The sequence below is a fragment of the Mesoplodon mirus genome, assembly GCF_964341445.2.
Source record: "Mesoplodon mirus genome assembly, chromosome: 5".
Taxonomy (NCBI): domain Eukaryota; kingdom Metazoa; phylum Chordata; class Mammalia; order Artiodactyla; family Ziphiidae; genus Mesoplodon; species Mesoplodon mirus.
This window is the reverse complement of record NC_138980.1, coordinates 56,924,375-56,949,990: the sequence shown is the minus strand read 5'-3', so window position 1 is coordinate 56,949,990 and position 25,616 is coordinate 56,924,375. Positions and strand designations below refer to the sequence as shown.

Sequence of the window (25,616 nt, the reverse complement as noted above, 5' to 3'; positions counted from 1 at the left end):
CAGGCTGAGTTCAAAGATATATTTTCCTGTGATTACAAAGATCCCTACATCCCTGTGGAAATGAAAGGGCTGAGGAACACATTTTGATACCTACAAGTAGACTCTTAAGTTGCTAAATGCTCTAAACAATAGGCAGGTCACAGTCAGAATCATAAAACTCATGAAAATTGTGAGCTTCCAGAATGAGCTACTGTGTTTGAAGCGGATCAGGGAGCCTGGACCAAGGATGCCAGGTCTAACAGACCAGCCTCAAACCTGCCCCAGGATCTGTCTCTGGGGGTGGGTGTTTCTTCTGGTCAATCATAAACTCCTCCTCTATTCCCTCCCTGTTGCCAGCAAAACTTCTCTCAAATGTTTCCATACAATTAGAGAAAATTAACTGGCTTTCTCATTACTGAAGAGGATGTGCTCAGTTTCTTATGATCTCAAATATATATGTTTCTTCTAAAAGGAGAATAATGTCCTTTGTCTCTGCTGCACTTGTGAGAAGTTTAGAGTATCCGAAGAACTAGAGCTTGGAGAAAAAAAAGAGGCCAGTTTTACCTCTTATTGAGAGATAGCTTTGACTTCTTGAAGCTGATGAGGGTTAGGAAGGGCCAGTGATGGTGGCATGGCACCTACTGCCATCTCAAGTTGCTCCATTTATCTCTCTGAAGATATCCTGCTTAATACTTATTATAATACACCCTTATAAAACCAAAAAAATATATTCAGAAGCTTTGAAAAATGAGAAAACCCATAAATACCATGCCCAGGAGCTGGACTTAGCCCTCCCCCTGTTCCGTCATTATTTTGAACTGTATACTGCCATGGTTGGAATGGTTGGGGTTACACAGGCATCAAAGGGCCAGAATTTCTCACTGAACCTCCAGGAATAGTAAGCAACAAACTCCTCATGCTCGCAAAATGGAACTGGAGTTTGAGAGTCCTAAGTTTAGAACGGTAAGGAAGAATTCTCCATGACCCCGAATATTTTGGTGGAGAATAGCTTCCACGTGCCCTCCAAACCCCCTTACATTCCTGATATAGGCTGGGAGAATAAGAATTGCTCTCCACTTCTCATATCTTCCTTAAAATGTACAATGGACCACTAACTCTCCTTTCCTCTCTCCATGCAAAAGGCTCTAGAGCAGCAGGAAACACAGAATGCCTGGCTGTTTTATAGTAAGTGGGAGATAGGAGGAAAGTAGAGGAGGGTTAAGGTCTTAGCAAACCTGAGGATTGAAGGAGAACATAGTTTTATCAGGCTTGGGAAAGAAATCTCCTCACATCTCCAGGTAGCACTGAGCTCACTCTCCGGCCGGTGGAAGTGAGCTGAGTTCAAACTGAGAGACATAAAAATTGATGCATGTCCTGAATCACGATCACCCATCCTGCAGAAGATAGACCCACTCTGAAAGTGTTTGGAAATGAGATTGTTTTCCAAAAAAGTGTTTTTTGAATGCTAGAGAAACTAGGCCCATCTAGTGTACACAGAACTGGATGAGCTTGAAGGTGTCAGCTGTTTGAGAGTTATGCTGAGATGGATCATCACACGGGTATGGCAAGACCAAGGAACAAATTAAGGATCGCCTGAGTCTATGGGATTCATTGGTCTCAAAAAAACCTTTGAGCTCAATGAATTCTCCCTGCTGAGTGGATATTTTATGGAAGGAAGCCCCATTCTACAATGCTTGACTTGATGACATTATTGCAGGGCAAAGGGATCATACAGCGCCACAACTACTGAGCCTGAGCTCTAGAGTCCACAAGCCACAGCTACTGAGCCCACGTGCCACAACTACTGAAGCCCGCACTCCACAACAAAAGAAGCCACCACAATGAGAAGCCCCCCACACTGCAACAAAAAGTAGCTCCCGCTCCCTGCAACTAGAGAAAGCCCAAGTGCAGCAATGCAGACCCAGCGCAGAAAATACCTAGGGATAAAAGACATGCTGAAGGAGGCAGAAGAACTGTACTCCCAAAACTATAAGACACTGATGAAATAAATTGAAGATGACACAAACAGATGGAAAGATATACCATGTTCTTGAATTGGAAGAATCAATATTGTTAAAATGACTATACTACCCAAGGCAATCTACAGATTCAATGCCATCCCTATCAAATTACCAATGGCATTTTTCACAGTAGAACAAAAAATTTTTTAATTTGTATGGAGACACAAAAGACCCCAAATAGCCAAAGCAATCTTGAGAAAGAAAAATGGAGCTGGAGGAATCAGGCTCCCTGACTTCAGACTCTACTACAAAGCTATGGTTATTAAAATAGTATGGTACTGGCACAAAAATAGAAATATAGACCAATGGAACAGGATAGAAACCCCAGAAATAAACCCACGCACCTACTGCCAACTAATCTATGACAAAGGAGGCAGAATAGACAATGGAGAAATGACAGTCTCTTCAATAAATGGTGCTGGGAAAACTGGACAGCTACTTGTAAAAGAATGAAATTAGAACATTCTCTAATACCGTACACAGAAATGGACTCAAAATGGATTAAAGACCTAAATTTAAGATGGGATACTATAAAACTCTTAGAGGAAAACATAGGCAGAACACTCTATGACATAAATCAGAGGAATATCTTTTTTAATCCATCTCCTAGAGTAATTGGAATAAAAACAAAAATAAACAAATGGGACCTAATTAAACTCAAAAGCTTTTGCACAGCAAAGGAAACCATAAACAAAACAAAGAGACAACCCACATAATGGGAGAAAATACTTGCAAATGATGGGACCAACAAGGGATTAATCTCCAAAATTTACAAGGTGCTCATTCAGCTCAATATAAAAAAAAACCAAACACCCAATCAAAAAATGGGCAGAAGACCTAAATAGACATTTCTCCAAAGAAGAAATACAGATGGCCAAGAAGCACATGAAACAATGCTCAACATTGCTAATTATTAGAGAAATGCAAATCAAAACTACAATGAGATATCACCTCACACCGTTCAGAATGGCCATCATCAAAAAGTCTACAAATAATAAATGCTGGAGAAGGTGTGGAGAAAAGGGAACCCTCTTGCACTGTTGGTGGGAATGTAAATTGATACAGCCACTACGGAGAACAGTATAGAGCTTCCTTAAAAAACTAAAAATAGAGCTACCATATGATCCAGCAATCCCACTCCTGGGCATATATCTGGAGAAAACCATGGTTCAAAAGGATACATGCACCCCAGTGTTCACTGCAGCACTGTTTACAATAGCCAAGACATGGAAGTAACCTACTGTCCATCGACAGATGAACAGATAAAGAAGATGTGGTACATATATACAATAGAATATTACTCAGTCATTAAAAAAAATGAAATAATGCCATTTGCAGCAACATGGATGGACCTGGAGATTATCATACTAGGTGAAGTATGTCAGACAGAGAAAGGAAAATAACATATGATATCACTTATATGTGGAATCTAAAATAAGATACAAATGAACTTATTTACAAAACAAAAAGAGAATCACAGGCTTAGAAAAGAAACCTATGGTTACCCAAGGGGAAAGATGGTGGGGAGGAATAAATTGGGAGTTTGGGATTAACATATATACACTACTATATTTAAAATAGATAACCAACAAGAACCTACTGTATAGTACAGGGAACTCTGCTCAGTATTCTGTAATAACCTAAAGGGGAAAAGAATTTGAAAAAGGATAGATATATGTGTATGTATAAAAGAATCACTTTGCTGTACACCTGAAACTAACACAACATTGTAAATTAATTATAGTCTAATATAAAATAAAAATTTTAAAACAAACATTTGTACAGGAAAAAAAATAGCCTATTTGTGTCTTTATATTTAAAGCGTGTTTTTGTAGGCAGTATATAGTTGGGCTGTGCTGTTTTAGCCAATACGACCACCTCTTCCTTTAATTGGTGTGTTTGGACTTATATGTAATGTGATAATTTACATTGTTAGATTAAGTCTATCATCTCCATTTTATTTTCTATTTGTCCTATCTGTTCTTTTTCTTTTTTCTGCCTTCTGTTGGATAAATTGAATGTTTCTTTTGATTCCTTTTTAACCTATTTTGGATTATTAGCTATAACTGTGTTGTTGTTTTAGTGGTTTATTTAGCATTTGTACTATATACCTTTAGTTTATCCCAATCTACCTGCAAGTAATATACAACTTCATATATAGTATAAGAGCCTTACAATATGTTCATGGTCATGTTTTGCCATTATATGACCACGTGGCTCCTCCAAAGATTGGCTTGACCTACCTCTGGCAGGTAGAATTGTGGATGATGTGACACTCTTCAGACAGCTATACCTGGGAGGTCTCCAAGGATCTCCTTAAATAAGGAATCCCAAAGCAATATGAGGCATTAGATTAGATTTCCTCTAGATCATCTCAACAAAATCTGGAGCCAGTGTCTGTTGGTACCACCTGCAACAAAGAGACAGTATCATCAATCAGGACACACCTCCTATATTTCTATATGATTCTATATTTCTAGATGATTCAATCTTAGAGGGCCAGAGTTTAGGGAGTCCACTGAATGTGTAGTATCAATGGCTTCCCAATGTTCTTCAGATACCAATTCTCTGAGCTCTTTTAAAAATCCTACTTGATTTCCACATTTATCAACAAGCTATCTCATTTCCAGGACCTAGGAGAGGTCTGCTCTGAACACCAAAACTTAAGAATTAAGATTAAATCTTTAAATCAATTAAAATAGTGACTTTTAAAGGAGTTTTTTTTTTTCAATAATATATCTTGGCTAAATAGAAGGAGCATTTTAAGAAGAATTTTTCTGTTGATGCAACTGTTACTGGAGCTATTAATAGTATTTTATGGACTGACAACATTGGAATAAATCATCTAGAGCTGATGATTCTTATAGAACAATTTTTTAGAAAAGATTTAACTTTTTATACACATCATGTAAGTCTGAATTTAATTTTCAATGTAAATACACACAATGGCATTTTATTGTTTTCTCAAACATTTCCTGTAACTTGCAGAGGTCATATAAAAAAACCGAAAATGGCTTCAAGATTTATATACAATTCAGAACATTTGTTTATATATTATAATATATTCAGTTACAAGGGAAAAATGATTTTAAAATTGTTAACAGCTAGTTATCCGAAGCTTCATGTGAGAATAATGTTCTTTTTTGTTGACTAATAATCTTTAATTCCTGTATCTAAGTTTGTGGAGATGTGCTTTGCAATGCTGTAGAAGTTTTCAAAACCAGAGATTCTAAATCCGTTAAAGAATTTTAATAATAAATAAGTATGGTTTATTGCAAAAAAAAATTAAACACGTAAACAAGAACCACTTAAAATAAATAAATAGAAGGAGCACCTTTGTGCAGGCATCGCAAATCATGAACTAGTTCAAAAAACAGTCTACAATGGAGAGTGAGGCAAGAGGGGCAGCATAACACAGTGGTCAAGAGTGTAGACTCTGGCATCAGAATATCTGGGTTTGAATTATGATTTCTGATGAATGGAAACTAAGTTACTCTTTGTTTTTGTTTTGCTTTATTTTTGGTATCTTGATTTTCTTTTAGGTATAGAGGAAAGGAATTAAAGACAGTTTTTTTGTTTATTTGTTTTCTTTTGATGATGGAAAGTGTGTGCTGACTTTCAAAGCAGCTTTCTGGTTTTAAAATATTGATATCAGCCTTTCTATAAAGATGCTCTCTTATTCGGTCTGGTGAAAAGATTCAGAGAGGAGGGTGTGATGACAATAGCATGCATTGGTAAAGAGATAGGCCATGATGGGTGTGCTGCCTATTACCAACAAGATGATGAAGCTTCTGGTGGTGAAAAAGAAGTTCAGTCCATTAGGAGACTGGAGATGACCCCAGATAACCATCTCAAGGATTACCTGAGATCCCCCACAGCTCCAGATTTGCAAAACTAGCTCCTGGACAGTAACAATGATTTCCTAGAGAATTTTGTAAATTTTCAGTCTCCTCACCAAGTCAGAAATACAGTATTTCCCTATAGCAGAAATGTATCAAAACCTCTGTAGTCCAGTTAGAGCACAAGCCATTAAAATGTAGAATCCTTAACTTCCTCTTTCTACCCACAAAATTCTCTTTCTAAGTCACCTTTGCAGATGAATCCTTGACATACTTCCTCACGTTGATCATTTTTTTTAAAGATTTTTTTTTGATGTGGGCCAATTTTAAAGTCTTTTATTGAATTTGTTACAATATTGCTTCTGTTTTATGTTTTTTGGTTTTTTGGCCATGAGGCATGTGGGATCTTAAGCTTTTGCACAGCAAAGGAAACCATAAACAAGACAAAAAGACAACCCTCAGGATGGGAGAAAATATTTGCAAATGAAGCAACTGACAAAGGATTAATCTCCAAAATATACACGCAGCTCATGCAGCTTAATATCAAAAAAACAAACAACCCAATCCAAAAATGGGTGGAAGACCTAAATAGACACTTCTCCAAAGTAGATATACAGATTGCCAACAAACGCATGAAAAGATGCTCAACATCACTAATCAATAGAGAAATGAAAATCAAAACCACAATGAGGTATCACCTCACACTGGTCAGAATGGCCATCATCAAGCAATCTAGAAACAATAAATGTTGGAGAGGGTGTGGAGACAAGGAAACCCTCTTGCACTGTTGGTGGGAATGTAAACTGATACAGCCACTATGGAGAACAGTATGGAGGTTCCTTAAAAAACTGAAAATAGAACTACCATATGATCCCACTACTGGGCATATACCCAGAGAAAACCATAATTCAAAAAGAGACATGTACCACAATGTTCACTGCAGCACTATTTACAATAGCCAGGACATGGAAGCAACCTAAACGCACATTGACAAATGAATGAAGAAGATGTGATACATATATACAATGGAATATTACTCAGCCATAAAACGGAATGAAACTGAGTTACTTGTAATGAGGTGGATGGACCTAGAGTCTGTCATACAGAGTGAAGTAAGCCAGAAAGAGAAAAACAAATACCGTATGCTAACACACATATATGGAATCTAAAAAAAAAACAAAAAACAAAACCCAGTACTGATGAACCTAGTGGCAGGGCAGGAATAAAGACACAGACGTAGAGAATGGACTTGAGGACACAGGGGAGGAAGGGGAAGCTGGGACGAAGCGAGAGAGTAGCATTGACATATATACACTACCAAATGTAAAATGGATGACTAGTGGGAAGCTGATGCATAGCACAGGGAGATCACCTTGATGCTTTGTGACAACCTAGAGGGGTGGGATAGGGAGGGTGGGAGGGAAGCTCAAGAGGGAGGGGATATAGGGATATATGTATACATATAGCTGATCCACTTTGTTGTACAGCAGAAACTAACAGAACACTGTAAAGCAATTATACTCCAATAAAGATATATATATATATATATAAAAGAAGGGGAAGTTGAGCTTTCACAGATCTTCCAACTATATCTCCTTGAATACTTATCCTGTTGGCATTTTTAGCTTATTAATGTAACTATTTTTAACTTGGTTGAATTTTTATAGCCATTGAAATGGAAAAATATTAAAGCTAAGGAATTGACATAAGAACAGACTGTTCATCTGTTGTTTTTACTGTTTTAGTAATATTGGTGTTGAAAATTTGAAGTTTGTTTAAGCATACTATAAGCAAAATAATTTAGTAATTCTGCTAACGTGGTTGGGAAACATTTTCAGTGTAAGATGAAATACTAGTAAAATATTAAGGATTTTATGAAAAGTATGAATGGAACAGTACAGACTTGCAATTTAAAACAGTATGTTCTGATCCCTTTCCAAGTCCACCGAAGGCGGTCTAAACTTAATGACTGGGATATTATAACTAGGCATTTTCTTAACACTGTATTTAGAAGAATAGATGCTATTATAATGAACTCTATCAGCTTTTAATGTCATGTTTTGTGGGGTTTTTGTCTTTGAAAAATCTTTGCATAATGAAAGTCACAATTACTTTGTTTTCTTCTAGAACTTTATAGTTTCCACGTTTACATTTATGCTCATGACCTTTTTCATGTTGATTTTTATATATAGTATGAGTATGAGCTAGGAATCAAGAGTTTTTTGTATTGTTTTGTTTTTGCATATGGATTTCCAAATGTTCCAGCACTGTCTGTTGAAGACTACCTTCTGTCCATTGAGTTACCTTGACAACTTTGTTAAAAGTCTGTTATTCATATGTGTGGTTTGACTTCTAGACTATACTGTTCCATTGACCTATTCTTATGCCAATACTATATACTTGATTACTCTAGCTTTATAATAAGCCTTAAAATCAGGTAATATGAGTCTTCTTCTTTCTTTCCAAAGATGTCTTGTTTATTCTAGGTCTTTTGCATTTCCATGTATATTTTTGAATCAGATTGTCAAATTCTACATAAGTGTCTGCTGAGATTTTTTTGTGGGTGATTGCAATAAATATATAGATCAATTTGAGGAAAACTGATATCTTAACAGTCAATATTGAATCTTTCCATCTGTAAATACAGTATATCTCCTCACTTTTTTAGATATTTTGTGAAACCCATTTATCAGGTCTAGTAGATTTTTTTGTAGTCTTTGAAATCTTCTGTGTAGAAGACCATGTTATCTGCAAATAAAGACCATTTTATTTTCCTTTTCTGACTGTATGCTCCACCCCCCCCAACTCCACCCCACCCCCCACCTTGTTTTGTTTTCCCTACTGCACTGGCTAAGATCACCAGTACAATATTCACTAGGAAGAGTAGAACAGACATCTTTAACATTTCCCAATCTTGGGGCACACATTTAGTCTTTCACCATTAAATATGCTAACTTTAGATGTTCTATAGATGTCCTTCAACAATTTGAGGAAGCTGCCCTTTATTCCTAGTTGCTGAGTTTTTATTCTAAATCAATGTGGAATTTTTGTCAAATAATTTTCCCCCATCTACAGAAATGACCATATAGTTATTCTTTTTAGGCTATTGGTATGGTGAATTATACAAAAAATTTTTTGTACATTGGACCAAACTTGCATTCTTGAATTAAACTCTATTTAGCTATGATGTACTTTTTTTTTTCAAAATATTTCTAGACTTGATTTTCTAATAGTCTGTTAAGGATGGTTGTGGCTATGTTCAGGAGAAATACTGGTCACTAATTTTTTTTTCTTGTAATGTCTCTGTCTGGCTTTAGCATCAGGATAATGGTAGCCTCATAAAAAATGCCAGGGATCCTTCCTCTTCTCTTTTCTGGAATAGATATTGTAGAATTGGCTTTTTTCTTTTTAATTTAGTTGTATTCAAATCTTTTCAATAACTTTTAAGTATCTTTAGAATCTGAATATGCCTACTGCTTCTTTTTCTTGCCTCATTGCACTGGCTAGCTCCTCTAGTAAAAAGCTGGAAAAAAAAAAAAGCTGGTGAAATGTTAAACCAGGAGGTGCTAAATCTGAAATGAGATTTTTATAGAAACCCATTATCAGATCAATGAGGCTGCACGGGAGCTGTAACAGTGGAAGGATCAAATGGGAAGTCTATGAGGTGGGAACTGTGAATCTTTGTTAAGCCTATATAAGGTCCATACCTGTCACTATATAAAACCCCCTCTTCAATAAATTTCTCTATATTCCCAATATGATCCCTTGTCCTTCTCATGTCTCCATAAGAGCCAGTTAGGACATCTTCCATGAGGAACCCTCAGAGTAGCTCAACCCATGAGGTGTACTCTTAGGCCTTCTATCCCAGATCTGAATGGCCAGTTATATCTGATGACAGTGCTATCAACTCAGTGTTAATAATGAGACCAGAAATTTGCCCATACAGGTTCCCACATCCCTCTCCATCAGGTATGCCCTCTCCCCTGCAGAGATTCTCACCCAGTTTCATAATAGATAGTTCAGCCATGCAGGAAGGGGATAAGGTGGGCATGAAATGTGAAGGAATCAAGTAGGAACTAAGGGAAGAACAATGTGAACATGGGTAAACCATGTTTGACCATATAGACACCCTCATCCTTGCCAGGTATGCTCTCCTGCAGAGCAGCTCCAGCAGGAATCCTCATTTTAAGTTGCTCATGCAGGAATATGTGGGATCACAGGAAGGAGGGCAGGAGAAATTTTAGAGGTATTAAGTTCTCAAATCTATGGCAGGCATGAATTCTTACCCCAAGAGTTTTCCTTTGTTAAGTGTCCTCAGTTCCAGGGAGAACAGTTGCAGCTGCAGGACAGGGGTCATAAAGGAACTAAAGTGACATTAGACAGGGTCTTTATGTGCAAACACAATGGCTTATATAAATGTATGTAAAAATAATAAAAGTATAATAAAATCTCACTTTAACATACCAAGAATCAAGACTACCATGGTCAAAGACAGTTAAATCAATCAGTCATAGGAATGGGGTACATAAGCAGAGTATCCGGACTGCATAGGAAGTTCAGATGTATCATATTAGTCTTAGGATCCTGTTATAGGACAATAGAAAGATGAAAAGAACTAATATTAACTGAAAATGTGCTCTACACTGTACATTTATTTACCAATAAGAAAAAATATTCAGATGGGTAAAGTAGGCTTGCCTGAAGTCACACAATATTTTGAGTAGTTGAGCCAGGATTAAAACCTAAACCATTTGGTTCAGTACCAAAGTCAATACCAAAGTCAGTACCAAAGTCAGTTCAATACCAAATTACCAGTAAGGGAGAGTAAAGAGGAGACTTGGTCAAGAAGCATCAATTTCAAGGTCCAGGGTCCTTCCAGAGATACAGATCAACTTATATGCTTGAGATGGAAAAATGTATAATTATCACCTTTACTGAATCTGATCAACCTATCTTTCCATCTTTGTATAAGAATTTTACATGTATATTTAGGGATCATGTTAAGCAACCCCCCCCCCTTTTTTGGCTGCTCTGCACAGCTTGCAGGATCTTAGTTCCCCGACCAGGGATTGAACCTGGGCCACAGCAGTGAAAGCGCCAAGTCCTACCACCAAGGAACTCCCAAGCCCCTCCTTATTAATACAGTTTCTAGGAATTGATTTTATTAACTCAAGTTTTCTTCATGTCCTTTATAGGGAATTACTGTACATGGCCAAAATAATGGCAAGCTAATATTAGCAATTTCACAATGTGTTTATTGTTATGGTATAATAAGGAATATGTAATTTGACAATATTCTATATACATAATTTGTTCTACTGACCATTCAGTTCATGACTTTAAAAGCTTTACATGCCATGGTGAAATGTCCTTCATTTATGTAATTATTTCCCATCATCTCTGCTGAGTTAGGTATCACCACACTACAGACACGAATTCTCTTGTAAAATTTTCTCTATAAAGATGTTGTCCACAAATTTATCAAATTAATCAGGTTTCTGTTGTTTATTAAGGCTTGAGCTAATACTGAAAGCTTGTCTGTGTTTTTAGTTCATTATTATTTTACCACTGCTGTGAATTCTCTGATGTACAGTGAGTTGTGATTTCTGGATGAAGGCTTTCCCACATACAGCACACTGATAAGGTCTTTCCCCAGTATGAATTCTCTGATGTAAAACAAGGTCTGACTTCTGAGAAAATGCCTTTCCACATTCAGCACATATATAAGGTTTCTCTCCTGTATGAATCCGCTGATGTCCTGGGAGGTGAGACTTTTGAGAGAAGGCTTTCCCACATTCAGTACAAACGTAAGGTTTTTCTCCTGTGTGAATCCTCTGATGTCCAATGAGATGTGATTTCTGACAGAAGGCTTTTCCACATTCACTGCATTTATAGGGCTTTTCTCCAGTATGCGTTCTCTGATGTATAATGAGCTGTGACTTCCGGGAGAAGGTCTTCCCACATGCAGTACATTCGTAAGGTTTCTCCCCAGTGTGAATTAACTGGTGTGTAATGAGTTCTGTCTTCCTGCTGAAGGCTTCCTCACATTGAGCACATTTGTAGGGTTTCTCTCCAGTGTGAATCCTTTTATGTATGATGAGGTGGGACTTCTCACAGAAGGCTTTCCCACATTCAGTACACTCATAGGGCTTCTCTCCAGTATGAGCTCTATGATGTATAATCAGCTGTGACTTCTGGGAGAAGGCCTTACCACACTCCCTACATTCATAAGGTTTCTCTCCAGTGTGAATTCTCTGATGTATAATGAGGGGTGATTTCTGGGAGAATGCTTTCCCACAGTCACTACATTCATATGGTTTTTCCCCAGTATGAACTCTTTGATGTATAATGAGGGATGATTTTTGAGAGAAGGCTTTTCCACATTCAGAACACTCATAAGGTTTCTCCCCAGTATGAATTCTTTGATGTACAATGAGGTGAAACTTCTCACTGAAGGCTTTCCCACATGCACCACAATTGTATGGTTTCTTCCCAGTATGAATTCGTTGATGTACAATGAGCTGTGACTTCTTAGCAAAGGCTTTTCCACATGTAATACATACACAGGTTTTCTCCTTAGTTTCAACATTCTGATACTGAATAAGGGATTGTTTCTTGCTGAAAATGTTTCCACACTCATTATCATCACAGGGAATTACTCGATTGTGAATTTTCTCAAGATCAGCATTGGACACACCATGGATGGATGATTTTCCACATCCAAAACTCTCATCAGGGTTTTTTCCTGAATTGCTCTTATTACAACTAGGTAGGTCAATACTAGATTTCAAGTCATTTTTAAATGCACCACAGTTATGGGATCTTTGTCTTGAAGTATCTGACCCTATGCATTCTTGAAATATTTTCCCCAATGCATTATATTTGTGGTCTGACTCCACAGTCATTGTTTTGTTGTTGATGACTGTTACTCGCCTGAAAAGTCTGTTTTTCTGACATCTCTGCAGGTGGCCATCACCTTGACAGACTTTTAAAATGGAGTAAAGTGAACCATCCTTTGTGACTCCTTTCAGTATCTTATTACGGAAGGAAACAGACCCCAAAATACATGATTGGGTGTTGTCAAGGTTACTTTTCCTGTCTAAAGGAAAGAAAGATAAGATAAAACAGTCATAAAGAATAATTAACAGAATGCAGAGGAGTATAAAAAATGACTGATCCAATGAAGGTGATGAACTCAAAACAGGGATGGAGACAGGCCATTTCATAAGACAGACAGCAAATAGTATGATGAGGGAAATGGTTAGACAAGGATGTTAAAGTGAAATATTTATGGAAAAACTATACCTGAAGGAGATAGAAAACTATCTGAGTTATTATCACTCTAATCTTGGATTACTCTTCTAGAGTCTTCCCATTTCTCCTGCTTTCTGAAGGGAAATGCTTTTCACCTTTCAAATGCGTTTATTTTATAATTTGCTCTATATACTTGACTAGTATTATCCTGCCACCACTAGCCAAAGAAACAAGGTCTCTTATGTATTCAAAATACTTTAACTCTCCTCAGTCTACTTTCCTAATTAACGACTAATACAAACAACAGAAAAACCCAAAATCCTGCTGTGGATTCAGTATCAGATTCACACCAAGAATCCAAGCTTGAATTCCACAGTTCCCCATAAATTCTTTCTATACATTATCAAATAAAACTAGCAAAGTTCTCCCAGAAAAGCCATATTTCCCTAACTTCAAGGTTTCGTTCATATACTCTTCATGCCCACCCCCCATCAACAGTTTGTCTTCACCTCCCTCTCTCAGCATCATCAATACTCAATATATTTTTCAAAGCAGCTACAGCTGCATGCTCTGAAAAATGCCTTTTCAAATTCTGTTTCATTTCTTTAGACTCTAATTGTCTCTGAACTTTTAAAAACAGTAGCAGTATTTAATTCTGTAATGCAACCTGTGTTCTTAGAAGGAATTTGCCTTCTATTGCCTATTAAGCCTTTTCATAAAATGCATTAAATATATATTAAATATATTAAACAAATATATATTTAATACATAATATATACATATACAATCAATAAGAAATAGCTATCCCCTATAAAGGTTCACAGTTATTTAATTGATAAATTATTTGTTGAATGCCTACTAAATTCTCAGCATAGGAACAAAGAATAAGAGAATTCACTAAGGAGAGAAACATAAGCCTCAGGCATCAATCAATTAAAAAAAACCCTGATATTTCACTTCCCTTGTCGCCCATCTGCCTGATCTTCATATGGGTAGATCCAATTTGGTACGTCTCTCTTTATGATCCATGGATCTTCTCCTTGTTCCAACTTGGAGATGACATCTGGCTTGGAAACTGGATGCCCTATTAAATGGAAATCACAGAGGAACTGGGATAGACTGCACAGAAGGCAAAAGAGAAGGTGCAGTTTAAGGAGGTCTACAATGAAGTAGTACATTTGGCCCTCAGCAAAGTAATGACCTCCACTGGGGAAGGTACGAAGATCATAAAAGTCATTCATATGTCAGGAACCACCTAATCACAGAGACTGATAAGGAAAGGCACTTGAATGGACAAGTCTGAGTTATACAGGGAAGTCATCCTTACCCATTGAGACAAGGTGGCTGTAGTTCTCCAGCATCACATCCCTGTACAGGGTCTTCTGAGCAGGGTCCAGTTGCTGCCACTCCTCCTGGGTGAAATCCACAGCCACATCCTTGAATGATACTAACCCCTGTAACAGTATATTCCTGTTCAATCTAAAGTGATCATTCTTATAATCTCTAATATAGTATGCAAAACTATACCTACATCTAGTTTTGTATCAGAGTATTTGGGAGAACCAATGTAAAATCCTGCCTTTAGCAAGAAGACCCAGACAGTACAGGAAAACAGAAGAGGTAAATCATAAAATGCCTACCTAATACAAATGGTAACTTAGTAAGTGATAAGGGCAGCATTAAAGCAGCCGAGAGGAATTTTGGAAAACAATTCAAGTATCTAATAATAAGGAAACAATTACTTAAATTTGATGGAATAATATACAGCTCTTTCAACATGTGGAAATACTTACATGAAAGAATAAATGAAAAGAAACAGCATAAGTTAATATGTACACACTGAATATAACTATGAAAATGTATCTCTGTGCACTAATAAATTAGAAAAGAACTAGCATTACATAAAGATTTGAGTTTAATATTAAAAAGAACACACAGCTGAGAGGAAGATGTATTATTCAATGCATAGTACTGAAACAACTGGACAGTTAACAGGAAAATAATAATGTTGAAGCCGTATGTTAGAGGCTGAATTGTATACCATGAAAATTCATAAGTTGAAGTCCTAACCCCTAGTACCTCAGAATGTGACCTTATTTGGAAATAGGGTTACTGCAGATGTGATTAGTTATATGAGGTTATTAGGGTGGACCCTAATCCAATATGACTGAGATCCACATCAAAAGGAGAAATCTGAACAGAGACACACACACACACACAGAGGGAAGACAGTATGAAGAGACATGAGGAGAAGATAGTTATCTACAAGCCAAAGAGAGAGACTTGGAGCAGATCCTTCCCTCACAGTCCTCAGAAGGAACCAACCTTGCTGATACCTTAAGTTTTGACTTCTAGTCTCCAGAACTGTGACACAAAAAATTTCTGTTGTTTATCCCACACAGTGTGTGGTATTCTGTTAGGGCAGCCCTAGCTGCCATAATAAAATACATCAATTATAACTAATACAATGATATCTTATGTCTTGGAAAAGAGAAAAAAATATATTCTGGATGGAGCAAAAACTTAAGCTCTAAAAATACCCAAAATTATATAACAACAAAACAAAACCTGGCTAGGAAGATTTTCATTAATAATTTTTAAAATTAATTTATTAGTTTATTTATTTTTGGCTTCGTTGGGTCTTTGTTGCTGCACACAGGCTTTCTCTAGTTACTGGGAGCGGGGGCTATTCTTCCTTGTGGTGCGCGGGCTTCTCATCACGGTGGCTTCTCTTGTTGCGGAGCATGGGCTCTAGGGATCACAGACTTCAGTAGTTGTGGCACGTGGGCTCAGCAGTTGTGGCTCGCAGGCTCTAGGGCGCAGGCTCAGTAGTTGTGGCGCACGGGCTTAGGTGCTCCGCGGCATGTGGGATCTTCCCGGACCAGGGCTCGAACCCGTATCTCCTGCATTGGCAGGCAGGTTCTTAACCATTGCGACACCAAGGAAGCCCTTTATTAATAATTATATAGAAGGATTTTTAAAGTATAACATATAAAAAAGAGAAAAGCCGCATTTAGAGAATCAGAGAATGTCAGAGTTCTTGAAGATTCTAATCCAATCCCCTCATTTCATAGGAAAGAAATCTTAGCTTCTTCTAAATCTCACAGTTCTCCTATATATATGCAATAGCTAGGAATATAATGAAATACATCAATTATAACAGCAATATTGAAAAACACACTTAAGAAATATGCAAGAAACATTCACGAGAAAACTATAACAAATCACTGACATGACACTGAAATAAAGGACTTGGGTAACTGCAGAGCCAGAGGTGTTTCTGGAGGGTAAACTGACTATTTTAATTATGCCACCATTATGTATGTTCATAATAGTTGTCACCTAATAGTGGAATCTGAGTGATTTGTATTATTTTAAACTACTTCTGAGGGTTTTTCCCTAATTATTCCATTATTATCAAATATTGCTTTCAGAATAAAAAAAATTAAATATCAACATTCCCCTGCTTAAAAGACTCCTTTGGGTCCATCCTTGCATATATAATTAGTCTCATCTCAATCATCTCAATGTTAAGGTTTCTCTCACCCCACATCAAGTCTCATATTCACACCATCAAGCTGCCAAGCATTCAGTTTGTTCCCATAACAACCCCTTTAGTTTTCCCACTTTACATATGAGAGAATTGAGGATTACAGTGGTTAAGTCACTTCTTGCCAGAGGTTACACTGAATATATGACTGATTAACTGTCAGATTTAAAAGCAGGTGTCCTGACTCAGTAGCTGGGTTCTTGACCACTGTACTTATTCCACAATGCCTTCCTTGATACTGTAAACAAGACCTTTTATATTTTATTACCTTAATGCCACCTTCAGACAAACTTGCCATGAGACACCCTCCACTTTAGTTTTCCTCAAATTCTCAGCCTCTTCTACTTTTTCAAATGCTGTTTCCTATCCTCATCCTACTTCCTTCATGATCCAGAGTTTAATAATCTTTTAAGACTCTTATCCTTGACTTATTTATAAAGCTGGCTGCTCCCCCTTATCAACTATAAAAGTTCCTTGCTCCCATGTCTATTATAGAGCCTTTATGTGTTAATGTTAGTTTCCACATCTGTTCACCTCATTTTTCTCTGCATTCTTCCCAAGAAAGAACCATGTGTAACTCTTGAGATATTCCACAGCCAGCCAGCACCTGTGACATATATTGACTACTCAAGAAATGTTTGCTAAAAAGGAATGAATGAAAATTATAGAGAATAAAATAAATTTCATGCTTAGTTAAGAACAGTTTTGTGCACTGTCAATAATATTCTTGTGATCTAAAGAACAGTAACATGAGGAAGATAAATGTAGAATGTAGAGGGAAACCATTCTGATAAGAAAATTAATAAACGTAATGCTGACATTCTAATTTTGCTTTATCAATGATACTAGAATGCTTTAATATACTAAATATGTATAAATTTTGTTAATTTTGAGTAAAATTGAGTAAAATAGTGCATAATCAGTGGAAAAATGTACTTTCCAATCAGCTACAAGCAATTTTTACAGCTTGAGTGACTGGAAGAATGGAAGAGATGGAGGAAATGGAAGGGGAGTAGGTGTTAAGAGGGAGAAAAGAAAGATAGGTATGTGTGAAAATAATGACTTCACTTCTGGACTGTATGGAAAAAATACAAATCTTTCTTCCTGAGCTAACAAGCAAGTTAATTAGCCATGATAGTTGGATTTATTGGGCCAATAAAAAATCCATTTTCATCTTTAAAGCAGCTCTAACAGAAATATAAAGCCAACCAGATAAGTAATTTTAAATTTTCTAGTAGCAACATTCAAAAACTTATTTTCAATAATATATATTTATCCCAGTATATTCAAAATATCATTTCAACATGTAATCAATCTTTAAAAATTATTAATGAATTTCTGCAATTATATCTTCAAAACCCACTATGTACTTTACACTCAAAGCACACTTCAATTCAGACTAGCCAATTTCAAGTGCTCAATAACCACATGAGGCTGGTGGCTCTGTATTGGACAGCACAGCTCCAAAGCTACTGAGATCCAAAAAGGAAAAACACCTGTCTTTTCACAATAGAACTCATTTGTTAAGCTCCATTGTAAAATATACATAAGAACTCCTAATGCAAAAGCTGATTCCAAGATTTGACAATAATAATGATGATATAATAATAATAGCTAATACTTAAATATAAAACAAACCATCCCCAGTTACAGTTCTAAGCGTGGTTTTTACTCAGTTTTCACAACAACCCTATGAGGATTACAATCTCCATTTTACAGATGAAGAAACAATTCCAGTCCACAAGGATATATTATGGATCTGCTAAAATAATAAAGGAGAATTCTATATACTGGCATAGGAAGATATTCAAAATGTATACAAAAATTGTTATACTGGACAGTAAAGTTAAAAATCAAGTTGCAAAACAGAATGTTTACTATAACATTATTTTTCCCCAAAAAAGAAACAAGAAAGTAAGAGACACCCCTGGCACTGGTACTATTACACATGTACGCTCCATCACAAGGTTAGAAACAAATGGTTAACACTGATAATCTCAGGAGGAGGGGAGTTTAAGTTAAAAAGTCCCTCAGTGTTTAAATTTTTATCTTTTTATATAGTTAAAGATTTTTATACCGCATATATAGTGAATATTGGCAGGGAGAAAAAATAACAGACTGTTAAAAACAGAAACACAGAGAAGGAACTAGCCCCAAGTTAGACAGTAATCCTACAAACTCTGAAACCACAGTAAAGGGTACAGAGCATCAGTGACCCCTGCTCTCCAAAGCTCTGCCAGACAATTATATTTCAAGAACTGCTTTTTGAAAGAAATATGTATTTTGGAAGATCATTCAAAATGTATCCATCCTATATTATCTAGACTTCATCGGTAGAGAAAGCTGGCCAACAGGAAGCCTCTATAATCAGTCTGGTCCTCTAAAGAAGAGGTCAACAAACTTTTTCAGTAAAGTATATATTTTCAGCATTTCAGGCCATATGGTGCCATTGTAGTACAAAAAAAGCCACAGACAATATGTAAACAAATGGCATGGCTGTGCTGCCAATAAAACTTTATTTACAAAAACAGTTGGAGAACTGAATTTAGGCAATAGTTTGGTGACTCCAGCTCTAAAGGATAAAGTTAAGGAGTTTGGCTATGACATTATGATAACTTCCCTCTAAAAGAAATCACTGTGTGATACAGCTACAAGAAATTTATTATTGCATTTACCACAGGAGTGTTGGTGAGAACACTGCACGCTCCACCACCTAGAGGAAGATCCAAAAATGAAATCTTAGTCTTATATGGCAAGAAATAATTTCTTCCCATAGGAAATGTATCTGCTTTCTCTTCAGAGGTCTGCAAATCATGTAACTGATGTCAGCAAGAAAGATAAGAAAAATTGGTACCTCAGTTTTTTTTAATGGTTTCAGGCCAGGTTATCTAAATATTACCTAGCAACTCTTTCTAGGTCTGGATCTTTATTTTGGCTGTCTTTCCCCAATCCAAATTTTAGCTATCTTCATTTTTCCATTTGATTGTATGAAGAACCAAAAAAAGAAATTTAAGAAATTAAAAATTAAAGCAACTCACCTGGGACTTCATCATTTTCTGCTCTCTTCTAAAAAGGTAGATGCCTGAAAAGGCAAAATTGGTTATCAGAAGGACATTTTCACAGATCAGACGCAGACTGCAGGTTCCATATTCACCAGTCTAGAAACAACTACCACAGAAGTCAGGTAGATGTTAGGCCAACCTGTGGGAGAAGACTGTTCGGTCTTTATAGAAAGATAAGCACGTATCATGTGAAGGAAGTCCTCTTGTGACTACATACTATGATCATACAGAACTTGGACAAGGTTTTTTAATTTAACTGTATAGATGTGAACATATGTTTCCTGTTGATTTATTAACAACTTATTTTCCCCACTATGAACCAGCAATTCCACTGTAATGTTTTCATAAGGCAATACACACACACACACACACACACACACACATACACAAAGATGAAGCTCCCCGGCAATAAGAATGGCTAATGACCAAATGAAAAACTGAGGAATGTATTCCCTTATTCCCCAGAAAGGAATCAGCAGCTGAATTCTAATAATCTCCCAAGAGCTCTCATATTTTCCTTCAACTCAGCAGACTTTCCTGCCAATCAATATTCATGGACCAAAATGTTAATTTTAAGATGTTTTCCGTTTAAATTTTTATTGCTGATTTCAACAATATGGTTGTCTGCATATAAAAATGGTGGTATGTTGGAACCAGTGATACAACGGAATATATCCTAACGTAAGAAGGTACATACCTGGGAAATCCTTCTCAGTCCCAGAAGGAGTCAGGTAGGTAAGACTCAACTGGTTCAGAGGAAGTGGGTGCTCCCATGATAGACAGACTGTTTTATATGGGGTATTCCAGGCTTTGTCAAAATAGATCTGGAAGGAAACAACCAGGAGAAATAGTCATACTTATCTCTGGGCAACCAACAGGTGTTCAATAAATGTTTCTTGAATAAAATATAAAATGATTTCAATAAACTTAGAAAGAGGTAGGACGAAAATCACACTTTTCATAATAATCCTATCTTTTTTGATTTGTTTGGTCTTGTTTCAAAATGATCATTTTTATGCAGGGCACCAGACTAAGGGCATAATGGTTGAGAAGAGATTTGACCTTTAAGGCTGCCTATGACCTGTGGAAATTTTAATGTATGTAAAAAAAAGTAGGGCTGATCATCAAGACGCCCTGATCCCGTTACTGCTCCCTCCAAATCTCTGAATCCTCGGACCTAGCAATCACATACCCCACAGATCTGCCCCATGCCCACCACATCACTGACTGCCACATGGATGCCCTCATCATTTAGTCCACAGCCTCCCCCACCAATCACTGATTCCTCAGAGTCCCTTAAATCCCTGACCCAGTCATCACCAGTCAGTCCCCCTACACACCATTTCTGATCCCACAGACAACCCCGTCACTGACACACCGTTATCCAATTACTAACCTCATAGCTCACCCCATCCCTGACTCCCAAATAAGCCCAACCCTAATCCTACATACCTTCCCCACCAGTGACTTCATCAGTCTCCAATCACTGACACTCACGGACCCCTCCCTTCCCATTACCAATCCAAAAGACTCACTCATCACCACACATGTCCGCCTTCTGACCTTCAGTTCCGTTATCAGATCTAGAAACGCCCTTCACGGCTTAACCCGGGACAGCTGTCACATCCATAGCGGCGAACTCTCCCGCTTCCTGTCTGGGTGAGCAAAGCACTGGGCTCCCGGGCCTGCGCTGTTCGGTACCGGGCAGCTTTGCCCACTCCGCACCCTGGGCGGCTTTGTTCAGGAGGCAATATGGCCGCTCCCATGCGCTGTGTCTCAGTGGGAGCCGCCATCTTGAGAGGCCGGCCAGTTCCGTACAAGCAGAGGAATTCGGTTTATTCGGAGGCTGGGCTGTACCACCGCGGCAGCGAGGGGAGGGGGAAAAGATGACATAAAGGAGAATTATACAAACCAGTAACATGCAAAATTTTGCAGAGAGATTTTATAGGAGGACTTGGTAAGAAGTTTGAATGTTCTCTATTAGAAAGCTTCATTTGGTGGAAGAGGAAGAATTTGGAACAGTAAAATATTCTCATTGGCGACTTTACCTAAAAGTGTTTGTAAATGGCACAGCCCTCTACCGGGAGATTCTACTTGCTGAGAGGGGTGAAAACGTGGAATGGAGATTCCACTGTGGGAAAAAGGGGCCAGAGTGATGGAAGAGTTCACTGAGGAGCAGAGAAAGAGGACACACAGAAATAATGAACTTTACGCTAAAAACGATTATATGGAATTCTCTAGGGGAAACTACTACTACTGCAGTAACAAGTTGCAGAGGCCGACTGAAGAAAATAAAGTGAGAGGGAAGAGGAGATGAGAATCAGACTAAGAGAAAACAAGAATAATGGGGGCAAAGGAGAAGCTTGTGGAGACAGAGAGATGGGAAACTTAAGCGTGAAAAATGGAAGCACAGGAACAGAAGTGGGAAACCGGACACAACACGGGAAACTCAGAGGGAGACTGAGACCGAGAAGGAGGAGACTAAAACAACAGAAGGAAAGAAAAGAGAGAAAGAGAGTGAGGAGGTTAGACTTCAGGGAAAAATAATCACTTGGTTAAAAAAAAAAAAAAAAGAACCAACGAAACACTTATCATAACCTATACCTTACATCAAGCTTTTTTACTTAAAAAAAAGGCATACTAACAAACTGATGTTTCCTGTACATAAATAGATACAATTTTGAATCACCATAGATTTCACAAGAGCCATGATTTCTGGCTTGTGTATAATTAAATGAGCAGCAATTTTACATTAGCAGTTTTGTTTCCCATGTCAAATAAAAACATGTCTGGATTTAGATATGAAGAGATTTTATTCAGAAAGATTATTGCAATAGGGAGAATGCACCAATCTCAGAAATCTGCAAGCACCTCACAAAATCAAACAGAAAAAGGCTTTTCTTTAGTAGGGAGGTGTAAGAAGGGTTAGCAGGAACTTTCAAGAGATGGAGGTGTGGAAGTGGCAAAACCAGGGTACTTTAACAGGAAATGTTTCTAGGGTCTTCGGATTCTGAGAATAAGCTGTTGAGGGAGGATGTTGCGCATATCCTTACCCTCTAGTGTATGTTTAAACCTGGGGGCAAGCCAAAATTTAGGAGTATGAGGGGAGGAAAAAGGCCTAACATTTGGTCAAGACAAAGAAGAGGGTAAGAAATGGGCAACCAACAGCACTTCTATTTAAACTTCCACAGTTACATCAATCTTTATTGCATGTCTTGTGCGTAAGACACTGTAGTCACTCCCTGTGTTATGCACTAAGGGTATAGTAATGATTAATTCAGAATCCTAAAGCAGTGGTACCAGTGGAAGTTGATATGGGAAGGGATCAGATTGTGCAGAGCCATTTAGAAATTGTGAAAATGTTAGCTCTTTATCCTAAGCATGATGGGAAGCTGTCCTTATTTTAATATTTAATTTAAAAAGAAGGTGGAGAGGAGTCCTCTCCTATAATGAAAGAAATAAAAATGAAAGCCACAGTAATTTACTATTTCTCATCTATTACCTTGTTTTAAAAAAAAAGTATTCTTAGTTTGGAAATACACAGTGTTAGTAAAGTCCTGGGAACCTGGAATTCTCATATATTACTCATGGGACAGAAAAATGGTATAGCCCCTACATAGAAGATTCAGCAATAGTTAACAAAACTATATGTATTCATTATCTATTGCTGTGTAACAAATTACCTGAAATTTAGCAGTCTGACACTATATACATTGTTGTAGTTAACTGTTTCATAGTTTCTGTGATTGGAGAATGTGGGAATAGCTTAGCTGGGTGGTTCAGGTCTAGCCTATCATGAGGTTGCCGTCAAGCTGTCAGCCAGCGCTGCAATTATTTCAAGGCTGAACTGGAGGAGGTTATGCTTCTAAACTCTATCAAGTAGCTGATGACAAGCCTCAGAATTTCAGTTTCCAAGCTCAGTTGCTCACCATGGGGGGATTTCCTTCGGCTACTCTATTATCCTCATGACATGGTAGGGGTCTTCCCTCTCAAGCCTCCCTCTTAGTATGGAAGCGGGCTTCTACCCAGACCAGTGAGTCAAGGGAAAGAGAGTGAGAGAGCAAACACAAGATAGAAGCCATAGTCTTCTTATAACCTAAATTTAAAATGACATCTCATTACTTCTTTTGTATTCTATTTCCTGAAAGTGAATCACTAAGGGTGCCCATAATCAAATGAATGGGAATTGAGCTCTACCTCTTAAGGGGAGGATTATCAAAGAGTCTAAAACCACAACACTACATGTAAGCTTTTGCCTTTTAACTCAGAAACTCCATTCCAGGAATATATCCCAAATACACATTGGCAAAAAAAAAAAAAAAAAGTTACTCATTGTGCTACTATTTTTAATACCAAAAGATATCAGTCAACCCAAACATCTACTAACAGGTCTAGCTGTATAAATTACAGTATACACACAAAACAGTACTATTCAGCTGTAAGAGAGAGACAGAGAGAAGTGTCTCTATGTACTAATATGGAGGTAACTTCAGGATATAATGTTATATGAGGGGAAAAAATGAAAATAGTTTGTTATTACCATTTATTTTCTAAAAATGTGAATATGTATACAGTTAATTCTACTTATTCATGGTAGCTATGTTCAGTTAAGTTGCTGCAAACACAGAATTAGTGAATACTGAACCATTTCTCCAAAGGGGAATAAATCAACATAAAATAGATTATAATCTTAAATTACAACTTTGTATAATTAAGATTATAACCTTAAAAACAACTTATGTTGGTGGATTCTATTTTCTTTATTTTACCAAAAAAAACCCCCAAGGTTCAGAACAGTTAAGTAATTTGCCTGAGGTCCAGTAACAAAGGCCAGAGTTAGATTCAAACCCTATCCAACTGACTCCAGAGCTGGAGTTTCTTGCACTACACTGAATTGCCCCTACCATCCCCGTCATCTGTTCATCTCTGTATGAGAGCTGAAGCAGGAAGGCAGAGCATCCCCTTGTTTAAACTCAGCCGGGAAGGTGTGCATGGGGTAACTCAAATTTTTTGCTCTGTGCATGTCTGCCAATGACTGAAAAAGCACTGTGAGTATCGATTTTGAGATTATAAATACATTTTAGCAAGTAGGTGAATTTACAGATACAGAATCTGTGAATAATGAAAATCAACTGTATATGTTTACCTTAAAAATAAAAAGCAAATGATGGAAGAATAAGCCATCAAATAAAATATAATCTACAAAAGGTATTATTAGTTATCTATTGAATTGTAGCAACCTACCCCAAAACTTAGTGGCTTAAAACAACACACATCTATTGTTTCACAGTTTATGTTGGCCAGGAATCTGGACGTGGATTATCTGAGTCCTCTGCTTCTGGGTCTTCTACAAATCTATAATCAAGGTATTGGCCCAGGCTGGGGTCTCTCTCATCTGAAGACTCAAATGGGGACAGATTCATTTCCAAGCTCCATTACATGATTGTTGGCACAATTTAATGCTTCAAGGACTGTTGGACGAAGGGCATTCATGTCCTTGCTGGTTGTTGAGAGGAAGCCACCCACAGTACTTTGCCATCCAATTTACAACTTGCTTATCTAGGGAGTCAAGAGAAGAGTCTGTAAGCAAGATGGAAGTCACAAACTTTTATAACCTTATTATCAATATATAAGTGACATCCCCTCTATATTGCCATATGCCACTGGTTAGAAGCTGCTTACTTATGCAGAGGGTATTACAAAAGGCCATGAATATCAGGAGGTGGGAATCACTGGCAGCTACCTTAGACACTTCCTACCCCAGGGAGCAAGGAAATAAGATAGAAGGGACAGAAATCATACCTAATTTTCTTTGAATATACCATGTTCTGTTGATTTGACTTTGTAACCACAAAAAATTGTACATAATTATAAAACAAAATTAAATTTTATAAACCAATTCCAAACTTCT

General features: G+C 37.3%; 1 protein-coding gene across 10 annotated transcripts in view; it reads right to left on the bottom strand.

The window, feature by feature from the left end:
* LOC309804872 (uncharacterized protein) overlaps positions 1-25,262 on the bottom strand; it is a 121,632-nt gene extending 96,370 nt beyond the window's left edge. For 4 of the 10 annotated variants that reach the window (XM_082622543.1, XM_082622546.1, XM_082622547.1 and 1 more), the window contains exons 1-10: positions 24,950-25,262; positions 21,241-21,556; positions 20,403-20,529; positions 19,682-19,725; positions 14,421-14,547; positions 14,051-14,177; positions 11,163-12,934; positions 10,304-10,423; positions 10,126-10,203; positions 4,244-4,410 (exon numbers count right to left, since the gene is read on the bottom strand). In XM_082622543.1, the coding sequence (XP_082478669.1) occupies positions 11,386-12,934; positions 14,051-14,177; positions 14,421-14,547; positions 19,682-19,696 (1,818 nt within the window). In that variant the 5' untranslated portion in view covers positions 19,697-19,725; positions 20,403-20,529; positions 21,241-21,556; positions 24,950-25,262 and the 3' untranslated portion in view covers positions 4,244-4,410; positions 10,126-10,203; positions 10,304-10,423; positions 11,163-11,385. Of the gene's footprint in view, positions 1-4,243; positions 4,411-10,125; positions 10,204-10,303; positions 10,424-11,162; positions 12,935-14,050; positions 14,178-14,420; positions 14,548-19,318; positions 19,357-19,681; positions 19,726-20,402; positions 20,530-21,240; positions 21,557-24,949 lie in introns of all 10 variants that reach the window. The other 6 variants (XM_082622544.1, XM_082622548.1, XM_082622552.1 and 3 more) reach the window with 6 other exon arrangements.
* Between the last annotated feature and the right edge of the window lie 354 nt (positions 25,263-25,616).